Consider the following 23479-nt stretch of genomic DNA (forward strand, 5'->3'; position numbering starts at 1 on the left):
GTCGGATGACTTGCAGATGGAAGAGTGGTGAAGAGTGAACGGCTTTCAACAATGGAAGACGTGAAGTAGCGTGTTTAGGCTCCTCCTAGCGCAAACTCTAAAGGTTTGATCGGCGCTAGCGGGTGTATCCGACACTTGAGAAGTCTAAACCAGGGGTAGCCAGCAGTCGGGTCCACGGGTGCTTTTGACTGCTTGATAAGTTGAAACGACATTGCAAAATCAATTTCATATGTACTATAGACGATAGCGAATTAAAGACATAGTGCTCAACTGCAGAAGAGCACTGATATTTGACGAAGCTACCCTCTGCGCAGCTCTCCCCACAACATCCTCTCATTCCCTCAACGTATCCCACGACGGCTTCGCTTTCGCAAAAGGCACGAGATCAGGACTCATGGTTCTTGGAGAATACCGCATAGCACGTCTTGATGGAGGACGAGAGGCAGAAGGACGTGGGGTTGACGGACGCCGATACTCTCCTTGCAACTCCACATCGTGCGGCACCATGTTCCGATCGATGTATCTCAGCTGCGCTCTGATAGGAGACTCAGGGGGATCGATGACCTCCAGATGGACATCGTTGAAGTGATCGTGATAAAGAATGTCGGGTACGTCACGGCTTCTACTCACGTCGTGGTGGGTGGTGACGAAGGCTCGAGAGGGATGCTTTGGTGGCGGTGAGGGTGTTGGGGGACTTCGTTGGCCTGGCTGTAGGGGAACGACTGGAGATGGGGCACTGTCTTGCGATTTAGATCTGTTGGCTGAGCTGCTTTGGCTTGTGCTGTACTTTTCGACGTCGACTGTGGCCCCGATAGTGGATGGAGGATCGAATATCTCGAATTGCGTTCCAGATACAACGGTAGCACCAAGTGGGGACTCAGGTCGGGATTCGTGGTGGCGAACGTGGTGCAAATACGTCGAGGCTTGCCTTGCAAGGCCGATGCTTGCAGGCATACAACAGCACACTTGCGAAAGATTGACTTCGATACTGTTCCAGAGTCCGATGTAGCTGTAGAAATAGGTGAAGTTTTTGTGGGTTGTGAAGCCAGAAATGTACTTGAGTCGTACAAAAGAGCAGACTATCACCACGAGGCCAACGAGAAAGACGAGGCAGATTCTGTGAACGATCAGCATTTGTGACGCATATCGGGAGAATTCGAACGCACCCGAGTTTTTTGTGACCAGAAACCTTGAGCATGAGCAATTGCGATATGGGCAAAAGAATGACAATCAGATTCCAGCCAATGTCAGCGCTGCTGAGTCCCCAAAGCCAGGCCGTACGGTCAATGCAAGTCCCTGTGCCTCCTTTGACGAAAGTCCAGATGTAGGATATGGGTTGACACTGAGCAATGCAGACAATAGTGAAGGCTATCATTGTTGTGGAAAGCCCGACGAGGCTCACCAGATAGGCTGTATGGAACCTCGATGATCCACCTTTGGGTTTGCTCCATGTTCGCAAGTACAACAGCACAAGTGAGATCTTGGTCAGGAAGATGGCGACGCTGTAAAGAGTATTGGATATGTAGAACCACTGAAGTGAACTGTTAGTGCGGTTCGACTTGCGTTCAGTTGAAACTGCTTCACTTACCATGAGGAACAAGCTGACTGAGTCTACGCTGAGTGTGTAGATGTAACGTCCTTGGCCATAGTGGATCGCAAACCAGTCACTGGCGGTCATTGCGATCAGCAGGATGTAGGAAACAAAAGCCGTGCAGTCGTCCGATCCAAGGCCAACGCCTCCAAGCTTGGGTGAACGTGATAGTGCACGCGCTATAGTGAAAATTGTGGCCACCGCAAACAAAGTGTACGTGACAGCACTCAGCAGGGGGCCTCTGTTGCGGACCCGCTGACCGCATGTTTCGGCCTTGAACTTCGTGGCGAGTAATTGGTCCTCGAAAGAGCATCTTGAGTCCATCAAGCAGGAAGACGACGAAATCTCGACCTGGGCGTTCTCACAAAAGCACGATTCCGCCGGTGTGCAGGAATACATCGGTAGCACCTTTGCCAAACATGTTCTCTGTGAGATGGCCATCAGCAGCAACTCGATACTTGCGCACGGCGGTTAATACGTACCACACATTGAGGCAAATCAGCCAAGGCTGTTTCATTGACCATGTTCGCTGAGGTCCCAGTGGCTAACACCAGCGCAATCCATGTCAGGCCTGCTGAGGACCGCATCCTCACCTCGAATGTCAGCAGTACGGAGCGAGGGCTGCTCAGTCAAGCTTAATGCCATGGTGGGCACACAGACATACTTGATGTCCTCGTGAATGGCCTTAGAGGTATATCAGCAACGTTATAGGCACACACGTAACATGAGTCGCGGCACTTTATGGCAAGAGCACTTCCCTGTCGGTGACATCTGGGGCTTTTTGTGGAATCCGAATGGCATGTCCTAAAGTGGTTGCTGCGACGATAATCCGGTACAGAGTCGGGCTGCACAAGACATAGCACATGACTCAAACAGTTCGATCATCAGGCTCATGTCTCTGTCGCTGACTCGTGCCACATCCGAAGTCTTCATATGGCCCCGAGGAAGTTGACAATGGCCACGCCCATGGAGACCAGACAAAACGGCACCAGCAACGATGTTTGACAAGCCATAGAATCGGGCTCGATGGCTTGTAGCCTCGAGTAGCCGCAAGTACCGTGAAAATCGCTGTGATCTTGCGCGACCCGATGCTCTGGAGGCTTTGGCAGCTGCAGGAGTTTGGGCCGTGCGGCTGCATTGGCGGCTCAGCCTAACCACATGCAGATCGTCCTGAGCACGAGATTGGACGTCATCTTTCGATCTTTGGCCGAGAACGATTCAGGTTAACAAGACGCAATCGGGTGACCGAGGGCGTGAAAGGTGTCTTAGAGAAAGTCAGATGGAGTTGTGCCGTAGAAAGTGGGCCAGCGGCTCTCCCCGTGCCGTTGGCCTGTGCATCTCTAGCGCCGACGCTAAATCACGTTCCTGACATCGGCGGGAGTACACGTTTCTCGACAACACCGCAGGCAGACCTGCATCCCCAAGTCGCCATCGAAATGGATACCGACTGGACGGCGGATGCGCTATTCTCGCCCTCGAAAGCTCGCGCTGTACAGGCTCGTGCTAAAGATTGGGCGGTCGTGGACTCCTGGTTGTCAAAAAGATATGGCTCTCGCATGCCGAATTTCGAAAGGAACGAGGACACACTGCAAGCACTGCTGACGCTTGCCAACTTGAACGAGAGCGCCGACGAACAACGATACCAAGTCGAGCGCATAGAAAGGACCGCACTTCAAGCGCTTTCTCGCCCACGCGGTGTCATCAACGACGAGATTGTTCATGCCATGGAGATCGAGCTATTAAACGAGACACATTTCGAAACGCTCGCTGAGGTTATCGTGTCTCTTGACTGTCCGACATCCGATCCGTTGCAAGTTGGTAAGAGGGTCATCGACTTGACCTCAGACCAATTCGAGCTTAAACAGCAACTGCAACGTACTGAAGGCCAGCTTGATGCTCTCAGAAAGGAACAAGCTCGCATCGAAGACCTGCTCCAAGAGTTGAAGAGTGATGCATTCCAGCCACCTGCCGATGTATCTGAGACCACCGTTGAATGGACAAAGTCTGCGAAGCAACTGAAGGCCAAGATTGCAGAGTACGAAGAACGATTGAGCGCATCCCGGCCAGATTCGGCCGCTGGTGGCATCCAGATGGTGCAGCAGAGACTGGACGATGTTTCGCGACTGCGGTCACAGCTTGCCAATCTTGAGATGGACTTGAGAGCATTCCAGGACCTTCCGACAGACCCACGGGCTGCTCGCCGCACGCTGGAGGAGGCACGTGGCGAGTTGCGAGCACTTACGAACAAGCGCGACAAGCTGTTTGAGAGTATGGCAGAGACCTGAAACGCTGGAGCATCAATTCCATATACATTGCTATTCTAGACTTTGATAGCTTTGGAGGCGAATGCCCTTATCTTTTCGGCAACACGATCGCCTGCTTCAATGCAGTGCCAATGGCCCACGCCCTTCAAAACTTTAAGCTCCTTGTCAGAGCTTCCAAGATGCTGGTGAATATATTCGCAGCCGGCCATCGGAGCTGACTGGTCTTCATCGCCAGCAATAATGAGGACTGGGACCTTGATTGATGAGAATCCGGGGTCTTTCATGTTGAGGATCACGTCGCAATGGGAGGCATATGACTTCGGATCTTGGCCAATGATGAGTTCTCGGATCATCGCTCTCTGGACGGGCGTGCTCTTTGCGTTCGTCGCCGCCTTAGGCACAGCATTGGCCATGGGCTCCATGCCGTCTGAAAGTCATCAGTATTGTTGTATTGAGAAGAGGAGGGGTACCAATGTTGCAGTGGCTCAATACGCACCCTTCAAGACAGTTTCGATCCTGGATGTAAACATTTCCGGCTTCACGCTTGATGGGTTGACTGGTCCAATGCCCACTACCCCGGGAACGCGACCAGGATGTGAAGCCGCGACTGCAAGAGCCATCGGTCCACCCATGGAATGACCACAGATCACCGCTTGTTTAATGCTCAATTCGTCCATCAACCCCACCACATCCTCGGCCAACTGCTCCAGTGTAAGCTTCTCGCCATTCGACTTCGATTCTGCCGCTCCGTATGTGGTGAGAGCTATGCATCGGTAACCGTTCAGCTCTTCAATCACCGGCATGTAGTAGTTTTGCGAGGAGCCGAGACCATGGACCATGACAAGGATTGGTTTGCCATCGTCAACCTTGTGTCCTATGTGCAGAGTGTCCAGATAGTGGATCCGATGGCCGTTGACTGTTGCGAACGGCATTCTGCTGCGTGTAAATCGAACGATATAAATTCAGGCCGTGTCCTTTGCAGAGTTGTACAGGAAGACGGTTGATCTGGCATGAAATCATCGCCACGAAAAGAGTGACGGCCCGGTACGGAGGGCCCCGACCCGACTTCGGAAGAATACATCGGAAGCTGACTAACGAGCCACGACGATAGCGACGACGAACAACGCGAAGAAAGATGATCCCGACTCACTGGAGGATCTCGTGCCTATGAACGTGTGCATTGAGATTTGCGAAAATCTCCTGACGGACCCAAAGATTGCTCATCTTTCTGGACGCTCTTGCCTTATCGGCAAAGCCAACATCACTCTCAAAGCCGAGACGACAAGTCATACACCATTGATGCTCGTGCAACAGATGCCTCCACCATTTACAAATGATACGTTGATTCCAGTATTCGGCAATCAGCCCAGCTTCATTCACTGATTCGAAGACCACCACCGATTCATGGTCGACCCGATTCAGCCAGACCGAACTCCTCAGCTCGTCTTCTAAACATCTGACTACGGACGATGTCCTTTCGTTACAAGATTTCAGCATCATGATCCACTACAGCTCGCTGGGCTTTGGCCAGGAGGAGACTCATCAAGTGGCAGGATTGTGGCAATCGTTCTCCGCACGACTACTCTGTCGATCCCCCTCATAAACATGGGGAAATTCCCCACGGGCAACAGAATAGCCGCGACTCTTGCCCGAGTTGCATGTGTGCGTGCAGAAAGCATGTTGTGCGATCTTGGAACGTGGGGATCACCGTTGAACTCGTCTCGAGCGCGGCGTCTTTATCAGCTTTCTTGTCCGGCCTTTGCTCTTCGACTTGCTCGCACTGTTGATGCCCAGGACTTGAGGGCAGACCAGGTCTAATCACTGAGAATGTCAGCAAAAGAGAAGGTGGAAGCCGTCCACTCTGAGGACGTCAGCGACGTTTCCTTGGTAAGTGGCGAATTTACTGGATTCACAGTCCACTACGCTGACCATGCAATAGCCTCACGACGGAATCACGGTCGAAGAGGGCCATCATGTCGAAGACAAGAAGCGTGCTCGACAGCTCGTCCGCAAAATCGATATCCGGATCCTGCCGTTATGCGCTTTCGTCTACATGCTCAACTATCGTAGGTACACCAAGGCACCCGGGAATCGACAACTTTGCTGAACTCCATGAATAGTCGATAGATCATCGATCGGCAACGGGAAGGTTCTAAACGAAGAAACCGGCGATAGTATGCTTCAACAGACATCAATGTCTGACACCAACTATGCCGTTGCCGTCTCGTTGTTCTCTCTGGCCTATGCGTTGTTCGAAGTACCTTCTAACTTCATCATGAAACGCTATGTAAGGCCATCCATCTGGCTCGCGACATTGCTCGGCGCATGGGGAGCCTTCACGATTGGGTTCGCTGGCGTCCAAAACTACGCACAGGTCGTTGTGTTGAGGTTCTTCATTGGAGTGTTTGAGGCGGGTTTCTTTCCTGTAAGTATGACGTGATGAGACGGAACTTAGAGATACAGTCTAACGTGTTGTGCAGGGCATTGTCTACCTCATTACGTTCTGGTATCCGGTCGAAGAGCGTTCGGTCCGGATTGCCTTTGTTCTGGCCTCTGCGACTGCTGCAGGTGCATTCGGGGGTTGCATTGCCTACGGAGTTGGACATCTCAACGGGGACGGGGGACTTGAAGGCTTTCGATGGCTCTTCATCATTGAAGGGGCAATCACCGTCATATTCGTCTTGCCGGTGCTGTTCTGCCTGCCCGACTATCCAACACGAGCCAAATTTTTGAGCGAAGACGACAAGAAGTTTATTCAAGACCGAATTGCTGTCAAGGGAGGCGGCTTTACTCGTGAGAAGTCGAAGAGGAGAGAAATACTTGCAACGGCGTTCAGCCCGAGGATGCTGGCACACTACTTGGCATATGTGAGTAGCGCCTCTATCTGATCACCATGGGTGGAACTGACAAAGATGTGACCAGACTACGAACTGCGTCCCGCTTGGGTCTCTTACGTTCTTCACGCCGACTATTGTCAACGGTCTTGGCTATACATCTATCAAAGCACAGCTGATGACCGTACCGCCCTGGATCGTAGGGTATTGTTGTTGTTTGTTCCTGGGATGGTCGGCAGATCGGATGAATGCCCGTGGTTGGCACATTACCGCCTCGTCCATTTTAGGCGGCGCTGGATGGTTGACTGCTGGTAAGTTCGTGCAGCCCTGTGTGCGCGCCAGTGGCTAATGTTGTTACCCTTCGTAGGCCTCCTCCCTGCGGACTACTACACCGCTCGATACGGCTGCCTCATGCTCTGTGCCTGCGGAGCTTTCCCATCATCCGGTCCTCTGAGCGCCTGGGTGACTTGCAATGTCCCCGCTATAGCATGCATGGGCATTGCGACTGCACTGAACAACAGCGCCGCAGGCATCAGTCAGATCATCGCTCAGTGGATCTGGATCCCGGGCGAGAGCAAAGAGGGGTATCCAACGGGTAACTTCGTCTGCGCAGCTTGCAGTTTTGCGACTGCGCTGCTTGCGGTGGGTATGAGGATCAATTATGGGCGAATGAACAAGAATGGGGTACTGGATGCGCAGGGGAAGGAGAGGGTGTGGTTATTGTGAAGTCGGTGATAGATCGATGATCTTTCAACCACTCCGACAAAACACACAACGGTCGCGATCTTTCGACAAGAGCCTAAAGCACAGCATTCCCCTCATCGACAGAGCCGAGCCTTGTCAAAAAAGGACCTTCTTGTTCTGTCCTCGACGAGTCGCATCTCGTATGCAGGCCCAGCCATGGCGAGCCTCACCTGCATCACGTCAGTCGGGACCCAGCTGTCGCCATCACGAGTCTCTACTTCTGGTTGATTAGACGATGCGGAGCCTTGAACTATGGATGAGATTAAGCGCACGCCATAGATACCTTACTACCTCGTGTCTGGGGAGGAAAACATATAAAGCTTGGTCTGCCTGCCTGTTTGAACAATGGCCTTGTTCTTTGCTCTGATTTGTATACCAACCTCTTATCCACGGTCGATCGCCGAGGACAAATGCCCGAGAAGCTGATGTCGACTACGCTCTTGACAATTGAAGTGAGATTGCAATCCATTGGACACCATACGACTTGCCATTCATCCTCTCTCCAAAGCGCAACTCGCAAGTTGACCTCATCCCATCTCTCCTCCTCTCAAGCTTCCGACTTCGCTCTCGTTTCTTTCCTGCTTTCCCCTCCGACTTTCCCATCAAGGTCCTTCCAGCCGAGGCGACGACCCGACAGCAATGCCAGCTCACACGCGGAACATCGGCCACCAGAACTCTTGGCCTGACTGAGATGTGGAGACCTTTTTCGCCAATCGCGTGATTGGGGCTCTGTGAAGGCGAGGTGATGGATGCGAGTTGGGTCGGGGGATATAAGACCGGCCGATGGACGTCTCGATCAGAAAATTGATCTTGGAGACTGTACCAGACGACATCGAACGAACGACAGCACAATGGCACCCGCTCTGACGGAATCTGCTCCAGCAGCACCACATACCCTTTCCAACAACAAACCCGTCAGCAAGACCATTTTTCCTGATGGCCTGAAGACATCCGGCCAACATCCACCACGCTACGAGTTGATCAGGCCGTACAAGGACTTTCCCACGGAGATCACTAGCCCAACCGTATGGAAGGCAGAAGACTACCGCAACAACCCCGAGCGCTGGACGCACGTCTTCAGCGATGAGGAGATCGCCGAGCTGAGCAGCGCGGCAGATGCATTCATCGCTGCGGGCACGCCTTTCACGGGGATGGCGAAAGAAAAGTTTCCTCTACCAAAGTTGGAGAAGTTCTTTGGCGCTGTGAGGAACGAGATCTTGAACGGAAAGGGGTTCATTCTGTTCAAGGGAGTTCCAGTGCAGGAATGGGGATTGCAGAAGTCTGCTGTGGCGTATCTTGGTCTGGGAGCGTACTTTGGATATTTCACCAGCCAGAATGGACGTGGACATGTGCTTGGACATGTGAAGGACTTGGGCGAGGACCCGACCCAGAAGGACCGAGTTCGAATCTATCGCACCAACGCCAAGCAGTACTTCCACACGGATGGTGCTGACCTTGTTGGACTCCTGTGCATTGCCAAGGCTTTGGAAGGTGGCGAATCGGAGTATGCTTCCTCTCGCCTGTTATTCGAATGCCACTGACAACGTGGCACAGCATCGCTTCTACTCACCACGTCTTCAACGTGCTGCAGAAGGAACACCCGGAAGTTGTCGAAGCGCTGGCGACTCCCAACTGGTACTTTGACCGTAAGGGTGAGCAGAGTGAGGGCGAAGACCCATACTACAGGTCATCCATCATCTACCTAGAGAACGATCCTCAAGGCTCTCCCCGCGTGTTTGCAAGGCTCGATCCTAACAACGTCACGTCGCTGGCCCGGTACGTCGTGTCGAGATGGTTGAATGATGGAACTTCACTGACACAACGCTCTTAGTTTCAACTCAGGACCCGATGCTCGAATTCCACCGCTCTCCGACGCTCAAAAACACGCACTGCAAGTCCTCGAAGACACTTGCACGAGGTTGGCCTTGCACATGATCTTGGACCCTGGCGACATCCAACTACTCTCCAACACGCACGTATTCCACGCGCGTACTGCATACAAGGACTACCCGCCAGGATCAGTAGACGAGCAAGGTCGGCCGAGGGTTCGGAGGCATCTCATGAGATTGTGGTTGGCTGTGCCGGAGAATGAAGGCGGGTGGAAGACGCCGTTCCACGATAGCAATGAGAAGAAGCGAGGAGGGATCCAAGTGAATGATCAGGCGCCTTATGCACCAATAGATGCAGAGTAGCCGTATGTCGGTGGTAGAAGAAATAGACGTTCAAATGTTGACTCCTATTGAGACACGAGAATTCAGAGGAAACACGCTAAGCCCGAAACTCATTAGTGTTGAAGTCTGATCTTTGCCGAACACTTCACCTCTCGCAGCGAGCGAGCGCGAAAAGTGTTTCTGCTTGCGACGACAGCTGCGTAGGCCCTAGCGAAAATCGATCGCCGACGTGTCCATCACTATCCGGCGGTCTCGACTTCCGCCCATTGCGAGGGCCTGGCGCGCGCGCGAAAAATGCTACCCTGCTCACCGTTGTTGGAAGCGCGCTGAAAGTTATCTTCTCGGCTTCCCGGTTCGTCGGCTCTGCTCAACACTTCCCATCAGTACGACCATCATCACCAAGGCCAAGGCCATGGGGGACTCGCGCCACAGCAGCCGCAAAGTGACCAGATCGAGATTAGGCTGTGAGACCTGGTGAGATATATCGCTTCACCGGATCGCAGAGAGAGATCAAGGTGCTGATTTACACGAAATAGCCGGGCTAGGAAGGTTAGATGCGACGAGAGGCGACCGCAATGCTTCAACTGTGAGCGCCTGGGCCTGGTGTGTGCCCCTCCAGGACGAGGCTCGTCTGGAGATCCAACAACAATTCCATCGCCGGCATTGCAACAAAGTGAAAGCAACGGTTTCCACGGCGCCGGCACGAAACGAAAGCGTACGTATCGATCGTGCGTGGAATGCCGCACGTCGAAAACGAGATGTTCGGGCCAGAAGCCGACGTGTGCCCGATGCCATGAAAAGTCCTTATCTTGCACCTATGAAGACGATTCGGAACCCGCTTGGAAGCAACGTGTTGCTGTTTCTGTTTCCAACAGCGAGAACCAGGCGCCGTCAACTGATTCTGGACTGGCCGACGCAGAAATGACACCTGAAAGTGTCGTGAGTCCGGCGAGGAAAATCGAAACTCCTGTTGCGAGTATCGGACTCGCTTCTCCAGGACAGCCAACTAACACGCAGCCACCGAACCCGTTCTCGGACGATTTGAGCTGGCTTGTTGCGCAACACCTTCCTGAGCACACGAGGACGCGGATATTGGTCGAGCGGTATTTTGCCAATGTCCACCATTTGCGTTGCTTTGCCTTCCTGCACAAGCCATCGTTTCTGCAGAAGTTGGACAACGATGCCAATAAGAACCATGACAGCAATGCGCTCTTGCACATCGTTTGTGCACTTGGTGCGTTGTTTTACGCTGTCGAATACGAGACCAGCAGAAACGCCGCTTTGCCAATCAATCTGCCAATCAACCCAATCGATGCTGGAAAGCATTGGGCCAGTCACGCACAAACACTCATTTTGGCCAGACTCGACAAGATTTCAGTCGAGGCTCTCATGGCTGCTGTTCTGCTCCACGATTATGAGATCCGAATGGGAAACTATTCCAACGCATTCATGCTCAGCGCAATCACCGCGCGAATGGCCCAGGCTCTGCAAATCAACCTGGAGCATTCGACAGATGTGCTTTGCCGAGAGACGGGAAGCGGTCCTTCTGCAAGTGTCAAAGAATCTCGGCGACGCTTGATGTGGTGCTGTTATATAACGGACTCATTGGTCGGCAGTGGAATCGATCAGTTGACATTGATTGATGAGGCCGATATCAAGATACAGCTGCCTTGCAATGAGCGAAATTTTGTTCTGGAAGAGCCATGTATCACCGAGACTCTCGAGCCTGGCCAGATGCTCAAGTTCCTACCAACCGAGCTTTTACCCACTTACCCGCAAGACTGCATGGGTATGACAGCGTTCTATCTCCGCCACATTGCAACTCGTCGGAAGGTGTTGACCTACATCAAGCACCTTGACACAGCGAGACCTCCCTGGCTACCGGATTCTGAGTTTGCGCAACTTGATGCAGAGCTAAGATACTGGTACGATAACCTACCAGCAAACCTTCAATTCACTCCAACGACACTTTATATTCGACAAGAGACGTCGCAAGTCGGCGCCTTGTGTGCGCTGCACTATGCGTACCATCAGACCATGTGTGACCTGTATCGGATAGGTAAGCAACAGCATGCAAGATTGATACAATGACATACTCACCAATGACCAGGCGCTCCCGGGCTGTACAAACTACGATCAGCTTTCGGCTTTCCACCAGAGCAAGGCGAGTTTCTTCGACATCTCCAGTCAACTCTCTTTGGCCATGCTCGAAGCCTGGCAACTGTCATGGCTGAAGCACTTCGTCATGGTCCACATGCAATTGCGGATAGTTGGCTGCCTACCATCCTCTACGATTCCTGCAAGATCATGCTCTTCTACCTGACACAAATTATCGACCCATCGCTTGACTCAAGCAGAGCCTTGTTGGCCGAGACTATACCTCACGTTCGCAATAATGTCAAGGCGTTGAACATCATGCGTTCAATGTTTGCCTCGGCGGGTCCCTTGGCACAAGCCGCACATACCATGCTTGAGAAGATCGGAATCGAGTTGGAGGAAGGCCGCACAGGCAGCCAGAACTTCATACCAGAGGACCCTTATTCAAACGACGAACCTGACGACCACGACGTCTCGCAGTCTGCACCTGGCACTCCGGCTCAAAGCGCACCGGACTATATCCTCAACCCTCTGTCAATCTACAACTTGGCTCGAAAGTCGATCCCAGAGAAGCACGCACCACAGAGACAAGTACCTGCGACTCCTATGCCTTCTTCCGTACCGCCGCTACAACTTACGCCCCCAGCACGGGGTACTTCTACGCCATCTAATCGTAATCACCACATGGGAGGCGATCTCCAAGGAGAAGGCGCTCTTGCGCCAGAGCTGAGAGGAGAGCCGATACCACCAGAACAGATCAATTTCGATGAGCTGCAGTCTCTTTTCACCAGCGACCCCACCGGGTGGACTTGGCAACCCGCTGAAACCGCCGTCGGGTCGAGGAATGAAGCTGCAGGACTACCTCCGTGGGAGTCCAACGCTCTTGAAGGACAGCTCGATGCCTGGATCCCGTCTTTCACTCTGAACTCCTGAGCATTCCTTTCGACGAGGATACGAACAGCGTGTACAATGCGTTACATGAACTTCGATATCACTTGCATGTTGAGCACTCATCGATCGCCAGCTGCCGCTAGGAATTCTCTCCGACCTATTTCCACCAAGCATCTTGTCGGGCCTCTCAGGAAGATAGGAAGTTAAGCTCCGCGAGATCTGCGGCCTCGGGCATTGCTCCGAGGGAAGCGGTTGCAGACGGATTGAAAGACGGCACAAGAACTGGGAGCTTGTCAACACGAGCCATACTTTCACTACGATACTGTGACCGCTCACATACAGCAATTACATGACTCGATGCCGACCTAGCTGGTGCTGCTCGCAGACGATCTTCTTGTCGAACTGCAAATGACGCAATGTACCGACCGCCTTCGCTTGCCGCGGGAGTTTCTTCTCGAGATGTACTCAGAGCTTCCATGAGACATCCGGTCCGACTTACCAATGTGGTTCTGGACCAATGGTGGCTGACAGTCACCTCCACTTTTTTGGATGTGATCCTTGTCATCTCGGCCGTCTTTCGAGGGTTCTAGGCGTTCCGGCACAGTGGTCCCACGATCTGAGCCGAACGTTCGTTTCGAAGATTCGAATGGTTCGTGCTATCAGCGGAAGAAGGAATATATATATGTTTCTTGTGGCGTGTTCCTCGCTGCTAGATGATGGAGGGACAACGATGCGATGCAGAACATCGTGAACCTTAGCTAGCCCTGCTTTTCCCGTGCGACTCCTAGCGCCGGGTGGGTTTCGGATAGCTCTTCCCTCCACGAGGCTCTGACCTATTGAACAAATGTATTCAATGCAGACCCCTACTCGAGCATCTCTGCCGCCCGGTTATGCAGTTAAGCGATCAATTAGAGTTTGGTAACGTCGCCCCAGCAGTGTTGACGCGGACGAGGGGCTTAAGATCTACAGTACACGCTGCAGATGCAAGGGCACTAGTTTGGTTGATGAGGCTGACGCTAGGATTACCTTGTCGTCTGCGGTGATGAGCCAACCAAGCTGCCAAATCGGAGATCCCGCCGAGATACTGACCTGGGACAACCTGGTTGATTTGAGAGAGCTCTCGGGAGGGAAGCATCGATGGCGAACGGGCTACTGCCTTCCACGGGCGAATACTCTGGCATAAGCCCTTGCGGTGCGCTGACACCTTACTATTGCGGCGTTCCAGTCCTCGACCTCCGCCGTTGACGGCCATCATATGCGGTGATTCATCTCAAAGCTCCTGCGCACGCCTGTCGCTAGCCCGCTCTTTCTTGCCGCTCTTCGCGGAGACCTTTTGGCTGACCCGTTCACATAAGTGCTGCGCCACTTCGATTCCTCCCATACGGATTCAAGGTGTCTGGCATAGCATACCCTTTCGTCTTGTCTCACGTTCGTCTGAACACACATTTCTGACTGGATCTTCGCTTCTTGGTTTATCGTGTTGCTTTGCACGGTAGACGACCAATGGACCATCATCTTCCCGTGGCACCGAATGGATATTGGCAGGATCCGCCGCTCGCATCACCACAGACATGGCCATATGCTTCCGCCCCTGGACCAAACGCAATCTATCCTTCCAACCCGTATCCCTTGAGTCCTGTCCATGCAGCGCATGCCATGCCAGGGGTCTTCCACCCATTTGGCCATCAAAGCCGCTTCACGGATCCCCACAGTCCTTTGCAATCAGTCCCAAGCTACTACATGGGTCATGACCCGAGGACCTTGTCTAGCACCCAGGCTCAACAGGCACATCAGGCCGCCATGTTGCACAAACAGCACGTGTACAATCCTGCGGCCAATAATCAGTCGGGGCACTTGAACGGCATGGTGCCAACAGCTCCCAACCACCATGGCTACGTCCACCGCCAGGGACCTCGTTATGGCATGCACACACAAGTACAGCCACTTGATATGAACAGGATGCCGACAGCTCCAAACGCGGCGAATCAACACCACTCCCCAATATCCCCGCCACACTTCCAATCGCCACACGTAGCGATACCGCCCTCACCACAAGCACCGAGGGGCCCGCCTCGAAAGCCGAAGCGCTCTGGTCATGCCATCTGGGTGGGAAACATTCCCATGGGGGCTTCTATCGAGGCGTTGAAAGATCACTTCTCACGCGACGCGACCATGGATATTGAGAGCGTATTCCTTATGGCCAAGTCGAATTGTGCCTTTGTCAACTACGTGACTGAGGAAGCTTGCTTCGCTGCTGTTGAAAGATTCAACCACTCCCTCTTCGGCTCTGTTCGGCTCCTATGTCGCATCAGGAGAGACGCCTCTTCGAACCGAGAAGGGTCACAGTCATCGGCAAGCATGCGTCAAAGTCCCATGACGACCGATTCGACAGTTTCCAGTGCTGCGTCTAGCAATGACAAGCTTGACGAGGTGAGCGACGCCGTCGCCGGCCTTGGCATCAGTCACGAAGACGACACCAGTACCCCTGACACTTCACCGCTTTCTCAACAACAGCCCGTCTTGGCGAAGACCAAGCCTGATGAAAGATACTTCGTGTTGAAGAGTCTGACCAAGGAAGACCTACAAGAGAGTCTCATGAAAGGCACGTGGGAAACGCAGGCACACAACCAACAGATCCTCCATGACGCGTTCTACGAGGCGAGCAACGTCTATCTCATCTTTTCAGTCAACAAATCTGGCGAATACTTCGGGTACGCGCGTATGATCTCGTCGCCTATGGATCGTTCTTCCCAGCAGAGCGACAACCCCTTCCAAGACTCTACCTCCAACAAGACTCAAAACATGAAACGAACGCCTGCCACGGCCACCGCACCACGAGGGCACATCATCGACGACCCACCGCGAGGTATTCTGTTCTGGGAAGCTGAACATGACAACCGCGCTGGCATTGTCACGAGCGACGGCACGCGACCTCCTGATGATGGAACTTCAAGTCAACAAAGGAGTCGTCCTTTTCAGATTGAATGGTTGTCTGTGAGGAGAGTGACGTTTCAAAAGACAAAAGGGATGAGGAATACGTGGAATTCGAACAAGGAGGTTAAGGTTGCGAGGGATGGGACGGAGTTGGAGACGGAGGTAGGGAGGGGGGTTGTGGGCCTGTTTCATGAGGGGAAGAGTGGTGGGCCATGATGTATTTGAGGAACATCAATGTATTCTAGGACGGAAAGTTTGGAGGTAGTTGGTGTCTGATGCCTCTGTACATGTCGACAGGAAGGTGATGGTTTGTAAGAGACTCAAAGACGCAATGATGAAACCGGCGGTTCAAAAGCTCGCAATATCAAGCCCCTTTGAACCCCTCTCAGGACAGATAAATCATTAACTCCCGGCTATTGTCATTTTGCCAAAATGGCCAGGGCCTTTGGACTACCAGCAACACATAGACTTTACATCCTGCCTGCTAGAAAACTATAGCTCCACTCGTCGAATAGAGGACGTCACCACAAAACATAGCGCTTATCTCGTCCCTGATTCATGCAGGTCGCCTTGCATGGAGGCTCGCGTGGAGGGCATGCAGGTTGCATAAGTGCGACATTGGACCAAGTTCTTTGAGATCCTTTAGTGGAGTAGATTCAAAATTGGCGTCGATCGTTAATACGTATGGAAGATGGAGAGGGAAGAGCTTAGTAGACAACTGCTGAGCTGTATTTTCTGTGTATGTGTATCTGTTGCTGATCCTACTGGATCTCGACCTTGGAGATCTTCAGTCGTATCGCTTGGTGTTGTAAAAGAATCTCGTACTGACCGGAACGCATCAAGAAGGAAACAAGTCATGTATCCGGACGTGGTGTTCTAGCCCACTGCAGTCCGCAGAGGCACCTATCCCGTCCCAATACCTCCCCAGACCCACCGCCGCGCCTGTGTGCCCCCAAATTCCGCCTACTCGAAATCCATGCCGCACATGAAGTACAATTCATACCCACTCTCCGGCTTCGGGAACGGGAAATCGGCGCAGTCCTGGGTCGTGAATAAGTACGTGGTCTCGAAGGTGCAGTTGGAGTCGTAGCCAAAATAGCACGTCGTGTCATCCGGGAAGGCCCAGCCGAAGGGACTGTTGCCGCTGATGTCGAGCTGGAAGTCGCACGGCTCGGACGTCTGGCCGCCGTCGCGCGTGAAGGAACACATGGCGTTCGCGCCAATGGTGCCGACGCGGGTGCATTCTGAGACGCCGGAGACGCCGTCGTCGCCGTAGGCGTAGTAGGACTGTTGGTATTAGCTTTAGCGGGTGGTACGCTGGTGTAGTCGATTTGGGTTTGTGGACTTACGGATGGCTTGCAGTCATCGTTGTCGTAGATGGCCAGGGACCAGGTGGAGGCGAGCGGGGCGATGGTGGCGAGGAGGAGGGCGACGAGGAGTATGGTGATGGTGTAGGACTTCATGGCTTGTGATTTGGTCAGTGTAGAACTACTTTGAGCTCGAACAGTGCTGCGTACTGCCGGTGGCGAGAGTGGATGAGTGTTCACGTTGTTGGTAAGCTGTATAGCTGCGTATGGATGCTCTTGTATGTGTACTGGTGCGAGGTGTGCTGGTGTCGAGCTTTGAGAGTGTTTGTAACCGTGTAGAGGAAACGGAGTTGTGGGCGAGAGATCTAAGCCTCTAGAGCTAGCGCCAAATATTATGTCATGCCAAGAATTTCACATGCGCATGTGTGTGCGTCTTTCACAGCAGGTACAAATGTGAGAAATCAGTGGGTTTCCGGTCTTGTGAAATCATGTGTTGTATGTAGGTGGCACGGCTATTTCGCGCAGGTCGGGGAGTATAGTTGAATGTCGCTACAAATCAATATCATGCTCGATGTAATCGTGAGGCTCATGAAACCACGAAATCATTGTGCTTCGTGTCTTCGCACGTCCCAAAGGCAGCCCAGCTGTAGCATGAAGCCACACCGCCTACGCGCTCCTGCCATCTTCGGCCTAGCCCGCACTAGCTCCCGCCCAAATTGCACTGACCTTTATAACTCAATTGGAACTCGCTTCCATCACCACATCAGCAATGGTGTAGGTTGTATGGCGCTTGACTGGATTCTGGGTTCGATTCGCGTCGTATGCGGCAAAAAGTTAAGATAAAGAATTGTTAAATCTGATGGATTGAGCCCTTCTTGTCTTCTCTAGACCACACGTCCGGGGGTGGGATAGTTCTTCGTTTCTTGGGCGGGCTCGGGGGCAAAAAGGGATGGGGCTACGGTCCTGTCCTTTTTGCTTTTCGTTTGTTCGAGTCCCGGTGCGGCGGTTCTGTTTTGGTAACGAGCGGCTGTTTCAAGTCGCATTATTTTTGCGACGGGTTGAAGTGTAACAGCGAAATAACGTGCATTGTTCTCATGTGGTATGAGATGTATTTGTAATTACGTGTCGTAGATACTGCCAGTGCACCATTAGCATGGGGCAATTTGAATCAGGTTCTCGCCCTATTGTCTCTCTCCCTCTCTTACCCTTTACAACTCATCGTGCCTCCCAGTCACTTTCCCGAACCCATCCGCACACTCAAATGACGATGCTTTAGTTACGTCCCCTCCCTTGTACGCGGCAACCTTCGGATATGCACAAATTGGTCTGTACGCAGGCTCAGCATCAGGTTTGCTGCTGAACATTGGTATGGTCTGTCCATCGAGATGGTCAGGCGCCTTGCCGTTCTCCACCCAATCGACGAGTGAGTTCAGAGCTGTGAGAGGAAATGCGCCATCTCCGCCAAGGCAGTGGGTCACACCTGGGACTTCGAAGTAGCGGAAGTAGTCGTCGATTTCGGGAGTGACTTCTTTGACTCGCTCGTAGTAGTTGAGACTGCCGTTGGGGAAGATGAGTTCATCGGCGAGGCTGTTAGTAGTATCAGTACAGGCTAGTGTTCGGCAAGGCGCTACATTGACACTCACCCGTGCCATAAGATAACTTTTCCTCCGGCTTGTTTGAAGTGCGTGAGATCGGGATCGGCAGAATCCATGATGGAGTGATACTGCTGGCGGGATGTGCGCAGCAAGTGGTGGAAGAGCTCCTCGTCAATATTGCTGAGATCATAATCCGGATCTTTCAGCAGGAACTGCTTGATCCAATCTGCACTGATCATGAATGGGTCGCTCTTGCAGTTCTGCTCCTTTGGATCACACTTTGTCTTTACGAGACCTTGAAAGTTGGGTTGGCCGACTAACGGGGCTTCGTGTGCGAGCCCTACTAGAGATCAGCCACTGGGGGATGGAGGAGGGTTATAGGAACGCAATGACAACTCACCATACCAGACCGGCGTGCCATCCTTTTTGAGAGGGCCAGTCCAACCTATGTTGGCAATCTCTGCGGCTTCCTTTGTGATCTTACGTGTATCACCTTCCTTACACTCGTACTTCTGACCTACCACCGACTTGGCATCAAAACCACATAGCCGAAATGCGGAGATAACACCGTCTTTGACGCCATCGAGCTCATCGCAGGCCTCAATCGCAGCTTTGGTAATTGCCTGGATTTCGCAAACAGGTGGATAATACTTTAACTCCTTCATCTTGACATGAGCGTAATACTCAGTGACCAAGAATGTGACCCAATTAACTGCTGGGGCCGCCGAGATGATTCCTTGGTATTGCCAGTGATACCGTTGAGCCTGTAGGAGGTCAGTGTGCCGCAAAGTGAGTGAATCAGCAAAACAGACGTACCAAAGTCAATCCTTGACGCCCTCCAGTACTGCAGCCGTTCCAGTACGAGTACGAGATGTCTTTACTGTAGTAAGTCTTGGTGACATGCTTGGCGATCCATGACATGTCATCCAGCGCCCGATAAGCAAAGTTCTGCAGGGCGTGTATATTGACATTGCCTGGACTTGTCAAACTCCAAGATTTAGAACTGAGGATGGTGTCCGGCGGGTCACCAAAGTACGAATGTCCAGCATTGGTGTCGGCTGCAGCATAGCCTAAGGCTACGCCAGATGCCAACGCGCCATGGCCACCTGCTGCCTAAGTAGACATTACAATCAGTCCTTGCTACTTTGAATCACTGGTCTTCGCAGGTTCACCTACCCAGCCTCCGCCTCCCTGGCCGAGAAACCTGCCATTCCAGTCCGCCTCCTGCAGCGGCAGCCAAACTGAGACTCGGATGGTATCGTTCAATCCTTCAAATGTCAGCTACGATCCGACATCCTCTTTATTCACGAATTCAACTACCTGGATGAGTGTAGAAAACAGTGACATTGCAGAAGTCGATGGGCTTCTGCTCCACAGGCAAAGCCGGAAACGTCGGAGCAGAAGTTGCATACTCATTCCACCCTTTTACTTCCTCGGCATGAATATCGAGCACTTCAGATCCAAAAGCCGTTGGAGGAGCTTTCCAGAAGGCATCGGCTGTACATGTAGCTGCCGAGGTTCCTGTGGCCAGAGCCAGAAGCATTATAGGTGCTCCAGGACGCATTGTGATGGATTCTTGTCTCGTCTCCAAGAGGGAAGGCGAAGACAAAAAGGAAGTGAACAGGAAAGAAGAAAAGATACATCATACCAAGACCATCTTTATTAGCACTTACCTACCGTGAGGAGTGCTGTTCTCCGCCCCGGAGCTTATTCTGCAGCTCGTGAACTCTAATGGGACCGGCATCTGCATCTGGAGTCCTTTAGCATTCACAGCGAATCTCGCATCGCGCGCACTCCTAGGCCTGTTTAAAGAGTGACGGCTGACTGATAGACCCCTCTTAGCGCGGTGGAGTGCCGATGACGACGACCAGGATTGCTTGGACAAACTGCGGCACAGTGAAATGCCATATTCTTCAACCGCCCTCGTACCATTCGACCGGACTAGGGACTTGGGGACACTGCCGAGTGGCACTTATACGCGGAAAGCCGGGATTCTGATGAAGACACCGCACTTTTTGCTGACTATCGCATTGATCATTATCATCAGTCGAAATCTGACTCGCAGCCGGAGGGAATGAAGATCCTCTAGATCGTAGCAAGCACCGCGCTTCAAATTTAATACGACCTCTGTACATCTGGAGTTAACGGCCTAGAAACGAAGATAAGAGGTGATGAAGGATGATGGTGTTCGAGGGAGGACAGCAGCAGGTGAAGTGCCGTGTTTCGAGGAAAGACGTTGCCTCCGATCCGAGCCGAAGTCTGTGCTGTGCCGACGACGACCTCACCTCATAGAGAGATTGCTTTACAGTCTGCCTCGAATCAGATCAATTTGCCAGAGACTCTTGAAAGCCGCTGATGGACATTCGGCCACGATAGTCATTTACAGCACGCTCTGAGATCACTGCTGCGATGAGAGTCGGATGGATTGGATCCCCACAGCCTATTCAGCAGGTACGAGCGTAGTAACCTGTTCCCTGGATCAACGCGGTACCGGAATCATCTACAGTCCATCATCCAAGCGCCAGGATCCTTCTTGAGGCATCCTCAGCAAGCTCAGCATCAACTGAGTCCTTATGAATCTTGCCCACCCCGCGGCGAGAAGCAATTCCTCTGCCATCGTACGTGATGAGCATGACCGAACATAGCCGGGCAGTCGGGCTCGTCAAATCATAATCTTCATGGAAAAAACGTGCGCGGTCGTGCAGAGTATCTGCCTTGCACAAAGGCGTCTCTGCTAGTATTGCGAGCTCAATCCCGAGGCTTTGATCAGCTGCATATCCTCTAGCAAAGTTTCGATCGACCGAGGGAAGAAATCCACAGGCTCGATTATCTCGGTCCAGTATGGCGAAAAATGGCAATGTCTGTTCTAGGACGGTCACAAAGGAGCATATGTGCTCTTCTGGCACACGCAATCTTCGTCGAACGACAGCTGCTTGGGCGATGATGCTCGACGGCTCGAGGATCAGCTGTGGAACGAAACAGCCAAACAGTTCCCGAATGGATAGCTCGATGTTCGGCGGAGTATCAGGTCGTACAGGATGCATTCGAAAGTCAACAAAGATGAACCACCAAACCAGAGGCTGACACACTTCTTCATCTTTCCGCTTGATGATGTCGGTCTCAAAGTCGACAGGACCACGCCATCCGAGCCAAGACCAAGATGGGTACCCTGGACGTCGTTCTCCAGGATATATGGGATACCACATCATTGATCTTTCAAGACTTGTCACGGGCCTGGCATGGAAAAAGTCACAACCAGAGCAACCACTCAGGACATTCAAAATTCCAGTAAACGCATCCGAAATGTCGGACTCGTTCGTGAGCGACCGTTTCGAGTATTCCCGTACCAGTTGTCCGTACTCGGGGAAGAATACCCCCTTGCAGACGTTGTCGTGGAAGTCCAAGGTCATCAAGAAATCGAGCTTGCTTTCTCTCTGCCTCGGCCTTGCTGGATGGGAGCTGAAGCCTGCCACAATTCCCTCGCATGTCGCATCTTCGCACCTATAATCGCTTTTGCATCTAAAGTACATCTGGTCATCGGTGAAGACGAGACATCGTTCTGCGAGCAACCCTTCTTGGAAAATCCACCCTCTCGTCGCCCATCGGGATTTCTCGAGAGCTGCATTGTAGTCTTTAAGTGCCGTTACGAGTCGCAGGCCATCAAGCTCTTCCGTGACCTGCTGCGAAAGTCTGGATGTTCCAACGCCCGGGATGGAGTAATCATCGCCAGCAGTGGAAGCAGTGGCTACGATTATGTTCAGATACGAATCGCCATAGATCTGATCCATGCGAGAGATAAGACCGCTTCTGATATCGTCGTCGTCCTGTGTGATGCACAGCGCATCGATCCAGATATACTTCTCGCCCAATCGTTCAACAACGCTCATTGCTTCGCGGATGACGTTCGATATCCTCTGGTTGCTGTCTGCGAGCGCACCTGGCGCCATCAGTGCTCGATGGTTTGCCCGGTTGAGCTTCAAAGTGTCAAACAGTGGCCAGGTGTAGCTCAAGGTCAAGAACCTGGAGTTTGGAGGCAACTGCTTGAGACACCTTTCGTGGACATCGACAACCACTAACCCGTTAGAGACGTCGCTATGGTGACCTGAATCTCCTCTCGGAGAACTCTGCCTTATCTCACTCGGAGATGCCAAACCATGCTTTGGGTAATGTCCGGTGTCGCACTCATGGAGCCACTCACGGGCCAAGGAGAAGTCCACTGCAGCTGGGTCAATCAGTCTGCCTTTGAATGCCTTCGACCTGCCAATCTTCGTTGCAGCATCACCCAAAAGCCGCATGGAAGCCTCTCCCATTCGAGAACCTTCTTCGTCGAGGACATAAGCTTGCAGTTCGTGCTGTCGCTCCGCCCCTTTCACCAAGGGAAGAACGGCTTGAACACTGGTCAAGACCACGTGCAGCTGAATGGGTAGATTGCACGTTTCCGCCAATGTCAAGCCGATGGTCGATTGGAACCCTCCAGTGAGCAGTCGACAAAGAGCGCATTGCATACATTGGAAGATGGCCCTGGCATCCCTCATCAGATATCGCCTTACGTTTCCGTGTCCAAAGAGTCTCGGAATATCAATATCCTCACAACACTCGCAAATGTCTTGTCCTGGAATAGGTTGGTGAGACGGAGTGTTTTGGGGTGGACAGGGCGAGACAAAGGAGGTTGGGTCGATGTCCTGTCCAGGCTGCATGTAAGTGCCAGTCGAAGGCGTTGAAGCTGCGAATAGACCGAAATGGTCTTTCATAATCTTGCTGAATTCTGGCACGCTCGTTTGAGTTTGATGGTCGATGCGGCGCGGTCTCGGGATGAAGAAGCGTTTCCTCTCTCCCCCGGCTTCTCGAACCAGGATCGTTTCTGTGGCCTCTGCCATGGCTGTGCTGCAGAACAGCAATGATCGTATAATCTGTTTGTGATGTCGAAGACCACTCATACCACTTGCTTGTTAGTGCGGGATGGCAGCCCCTGCGTTTCTGGACGTCGAGATCTGTGCTCCAGCTTGATGCATGGATGCTGCATATACGAGGCTGTGTCACTGCGGCTGAAT

At 52.6% G+C, this 23479-nt stretch overlaps 10 protein-coding genes across 10 annotated transcripts; 5 read left to right on the top strand and 5 right to left on the bottom strand.

The window, feature by feature from the left end:
- Positions 1-333: 333 nt before the first annotated feature.
- On the bottom strand, positions 334-2080 carry M409DRAFT_23436 (uncharacterized protein; the record flags this gene model as incomplete). Its single annotated transcript, XM_033806788.1, has 5 exons — positions 334-1117; positions 1167-1531; positions 1589-1904; positions 1957-2017; positions 2074-2080. 5 exons carry the CDS (start codon positions 2078-2080, stop codon positions 334-336), a joined length of 1533 nt encoding a protein of 510 aa, XP_033667133.1.
- A 947-nt stretch (positions 2081-3027) lies between these two features.
- Positions 3028-3876, top strand: M409DRAFT_23437 (uncharacterized protein; the record flags this gene model as incomplete). The annotated part of the gene is made up of 1 exon (XM_033806789.1): positions 3028-3876. The coding sequence occupies one exon, from the start codon at positions 3028-3030 to the stop codon at positions 3874-3876; it is 849 nt and encodes a 282-aa protein (XP_033667134.1).
- A 35-nt stretch (positions 3877-3911) lies between these two features.
- Positions 3912-4787, bottom strand: M409DRAFT_23438 (uncharacterized protein; the record flags this gene model as incomplete). Its single annotated transcript, XM_033806790.1, has 2 exons — positions 3912-4282; positions 4352-4787. 2 exons carry the CDS (start codon positions 4785-4787, stop codon positions 3912-3914), a joined length of 807 nt encoding a protein of 268 aa, XP_033667135.1.
- Positions 4788-5682: 895 nt separating this feature from the next.
- On the top strand, positions 5683-7415 carry M409DRAFT_23439 (uncharacterized protein; the record flags this gene model as incomplete). The annotated part of the gene is made up of 6 exons (XM_033806791.1): positions 5683-5742; positions 5795-5921; positions 5976-6280; positions 6336-6722; positions 6778-7000; positions 7057-7415. 6 exons carry the CDS (start codon positions 5683-5685, stop codon positions 7413-7415), a joined length of 1461 nt encoding a protein of 486 aa, XP_033667136.1.
- An 869-nt stretch (positions 7416-8284) lies between these two features.
- Positions 8285-9625, top strand: M409DRAFT_66730 (uncharacterized protein; the record flags this gene model as incomplete). The annotated part of the gene is made up of 3 exons (XM_033817066.1): positions 8285-8937; positions 8988-9209; positions 9265-9625. 3 exons carry the CDS (start codon positions 8285-8287, stop codon positions 9623-9625), a joined length of 1236 nt encoding a protein of 411 aa, XP_033667137.1.
- Positions 9626-10016: 391 nt separating this feature from the next.
- On the top strand, positions 10017-12634 carry M409DRAFT_66731 (uncharacterized protein; the record flags this gene model as incomplete). The annotated part of the gene is made up of 3 exons (XM_033817067.1): positions 10017-10078; positions 10141-11663; positions 11715-12634. 3 exons carry the CDS (start codon positions 10017-10019, stop codon positions 12632-12634), a joined length of 2505 nt encoding a protein of 834 aa, XP_033667138.1.
- Positions 12635-14095: 1461 nt separating this feature from the next.
- On the top strand, positions 14096-15742 carry M409DRAFT_55109 (uncharacterized protein; the record flags this gene model as incomplete). The annotated part of the gene is made up of 1 exon (XM_033812915.1): positions 14096-15742. The coding sequence occupies one exon, from the start codon at positions 14096-14098 to the stop codon at positions 15740-15742; it is 1647 nt and encodes a 548-aa protein (XP_033667139.1).
- A 747-nt stretch (positions 15743-16489) lies between these two features.
- Positions 16490-16989, bottom strand: M409DRAFT_23443 (uncharacterized protein; the record flags this gene model as incomplete). The annotated part of the gene is made up of 2 exons (XM_033806792.1): positions 16490-16813; positions 16876-16989. 2 exons carry the CDS (start codon positions 16987-16989, stop codon positions 16490-16492), a joined length of 438 nt encoding a protein of 145 aa, XP_033667140.1.
- Positions 16990-18041: 1052 nt separating this feature from the next.
- On the bottom strand, positions 18042-19992 carry M409DRAFT_23444 (uncharacterized protein; the record flags this gene model as incomplete). Its single annotated transcript, XM_033806793.1, has 6 exons — positions 18042-18420; positions 18477-18768; positions 18829-19192; positions 19245-19541; positions 19605-19696; positions 19749-19992. 6 exons carry the CDS (start codon positions 19990-19992, stop codon positions 18042-18044), a joined length of 1668 nt encoding a protein of 555 aa, XP_033667141.1.
- Positions 19993-20938: 946 nt separating this feature from the next.
- M409DRAFT_23445 (uncharacterized protein) lies at positions 20939-23305 on the bottom strand (the record flags this gene model as incomplete). Its single annotated transcript, XM_033806794.1, has 1 exon — positions 20939-23305. One exon carries the CDS (start codon positions 23303-23305, stop codon positions 20939-20941), a length of 2367 nt encoding a protein of 788 aa, XP_033667142.1.
- Between the last annotated feature and the right edge of the window lie 174 nt (positions 23306-23479).

Source organism: Zasmidium cellare, assembly GCF_010093935.1.
Source record: "Zasmidium cellare ATCC 36951 unplaced genomic scaffold M409scaffold_19, whole genome shotgun sequence".
Taxonomy (NCBI): domain Eukaryota; kingdom Fungi; phylum Ascomycota; class Dothideomycetes; order Mycosphaerellales; family Mycosphaerellaceae; genus Zasmidium; species Zasmidium cellare.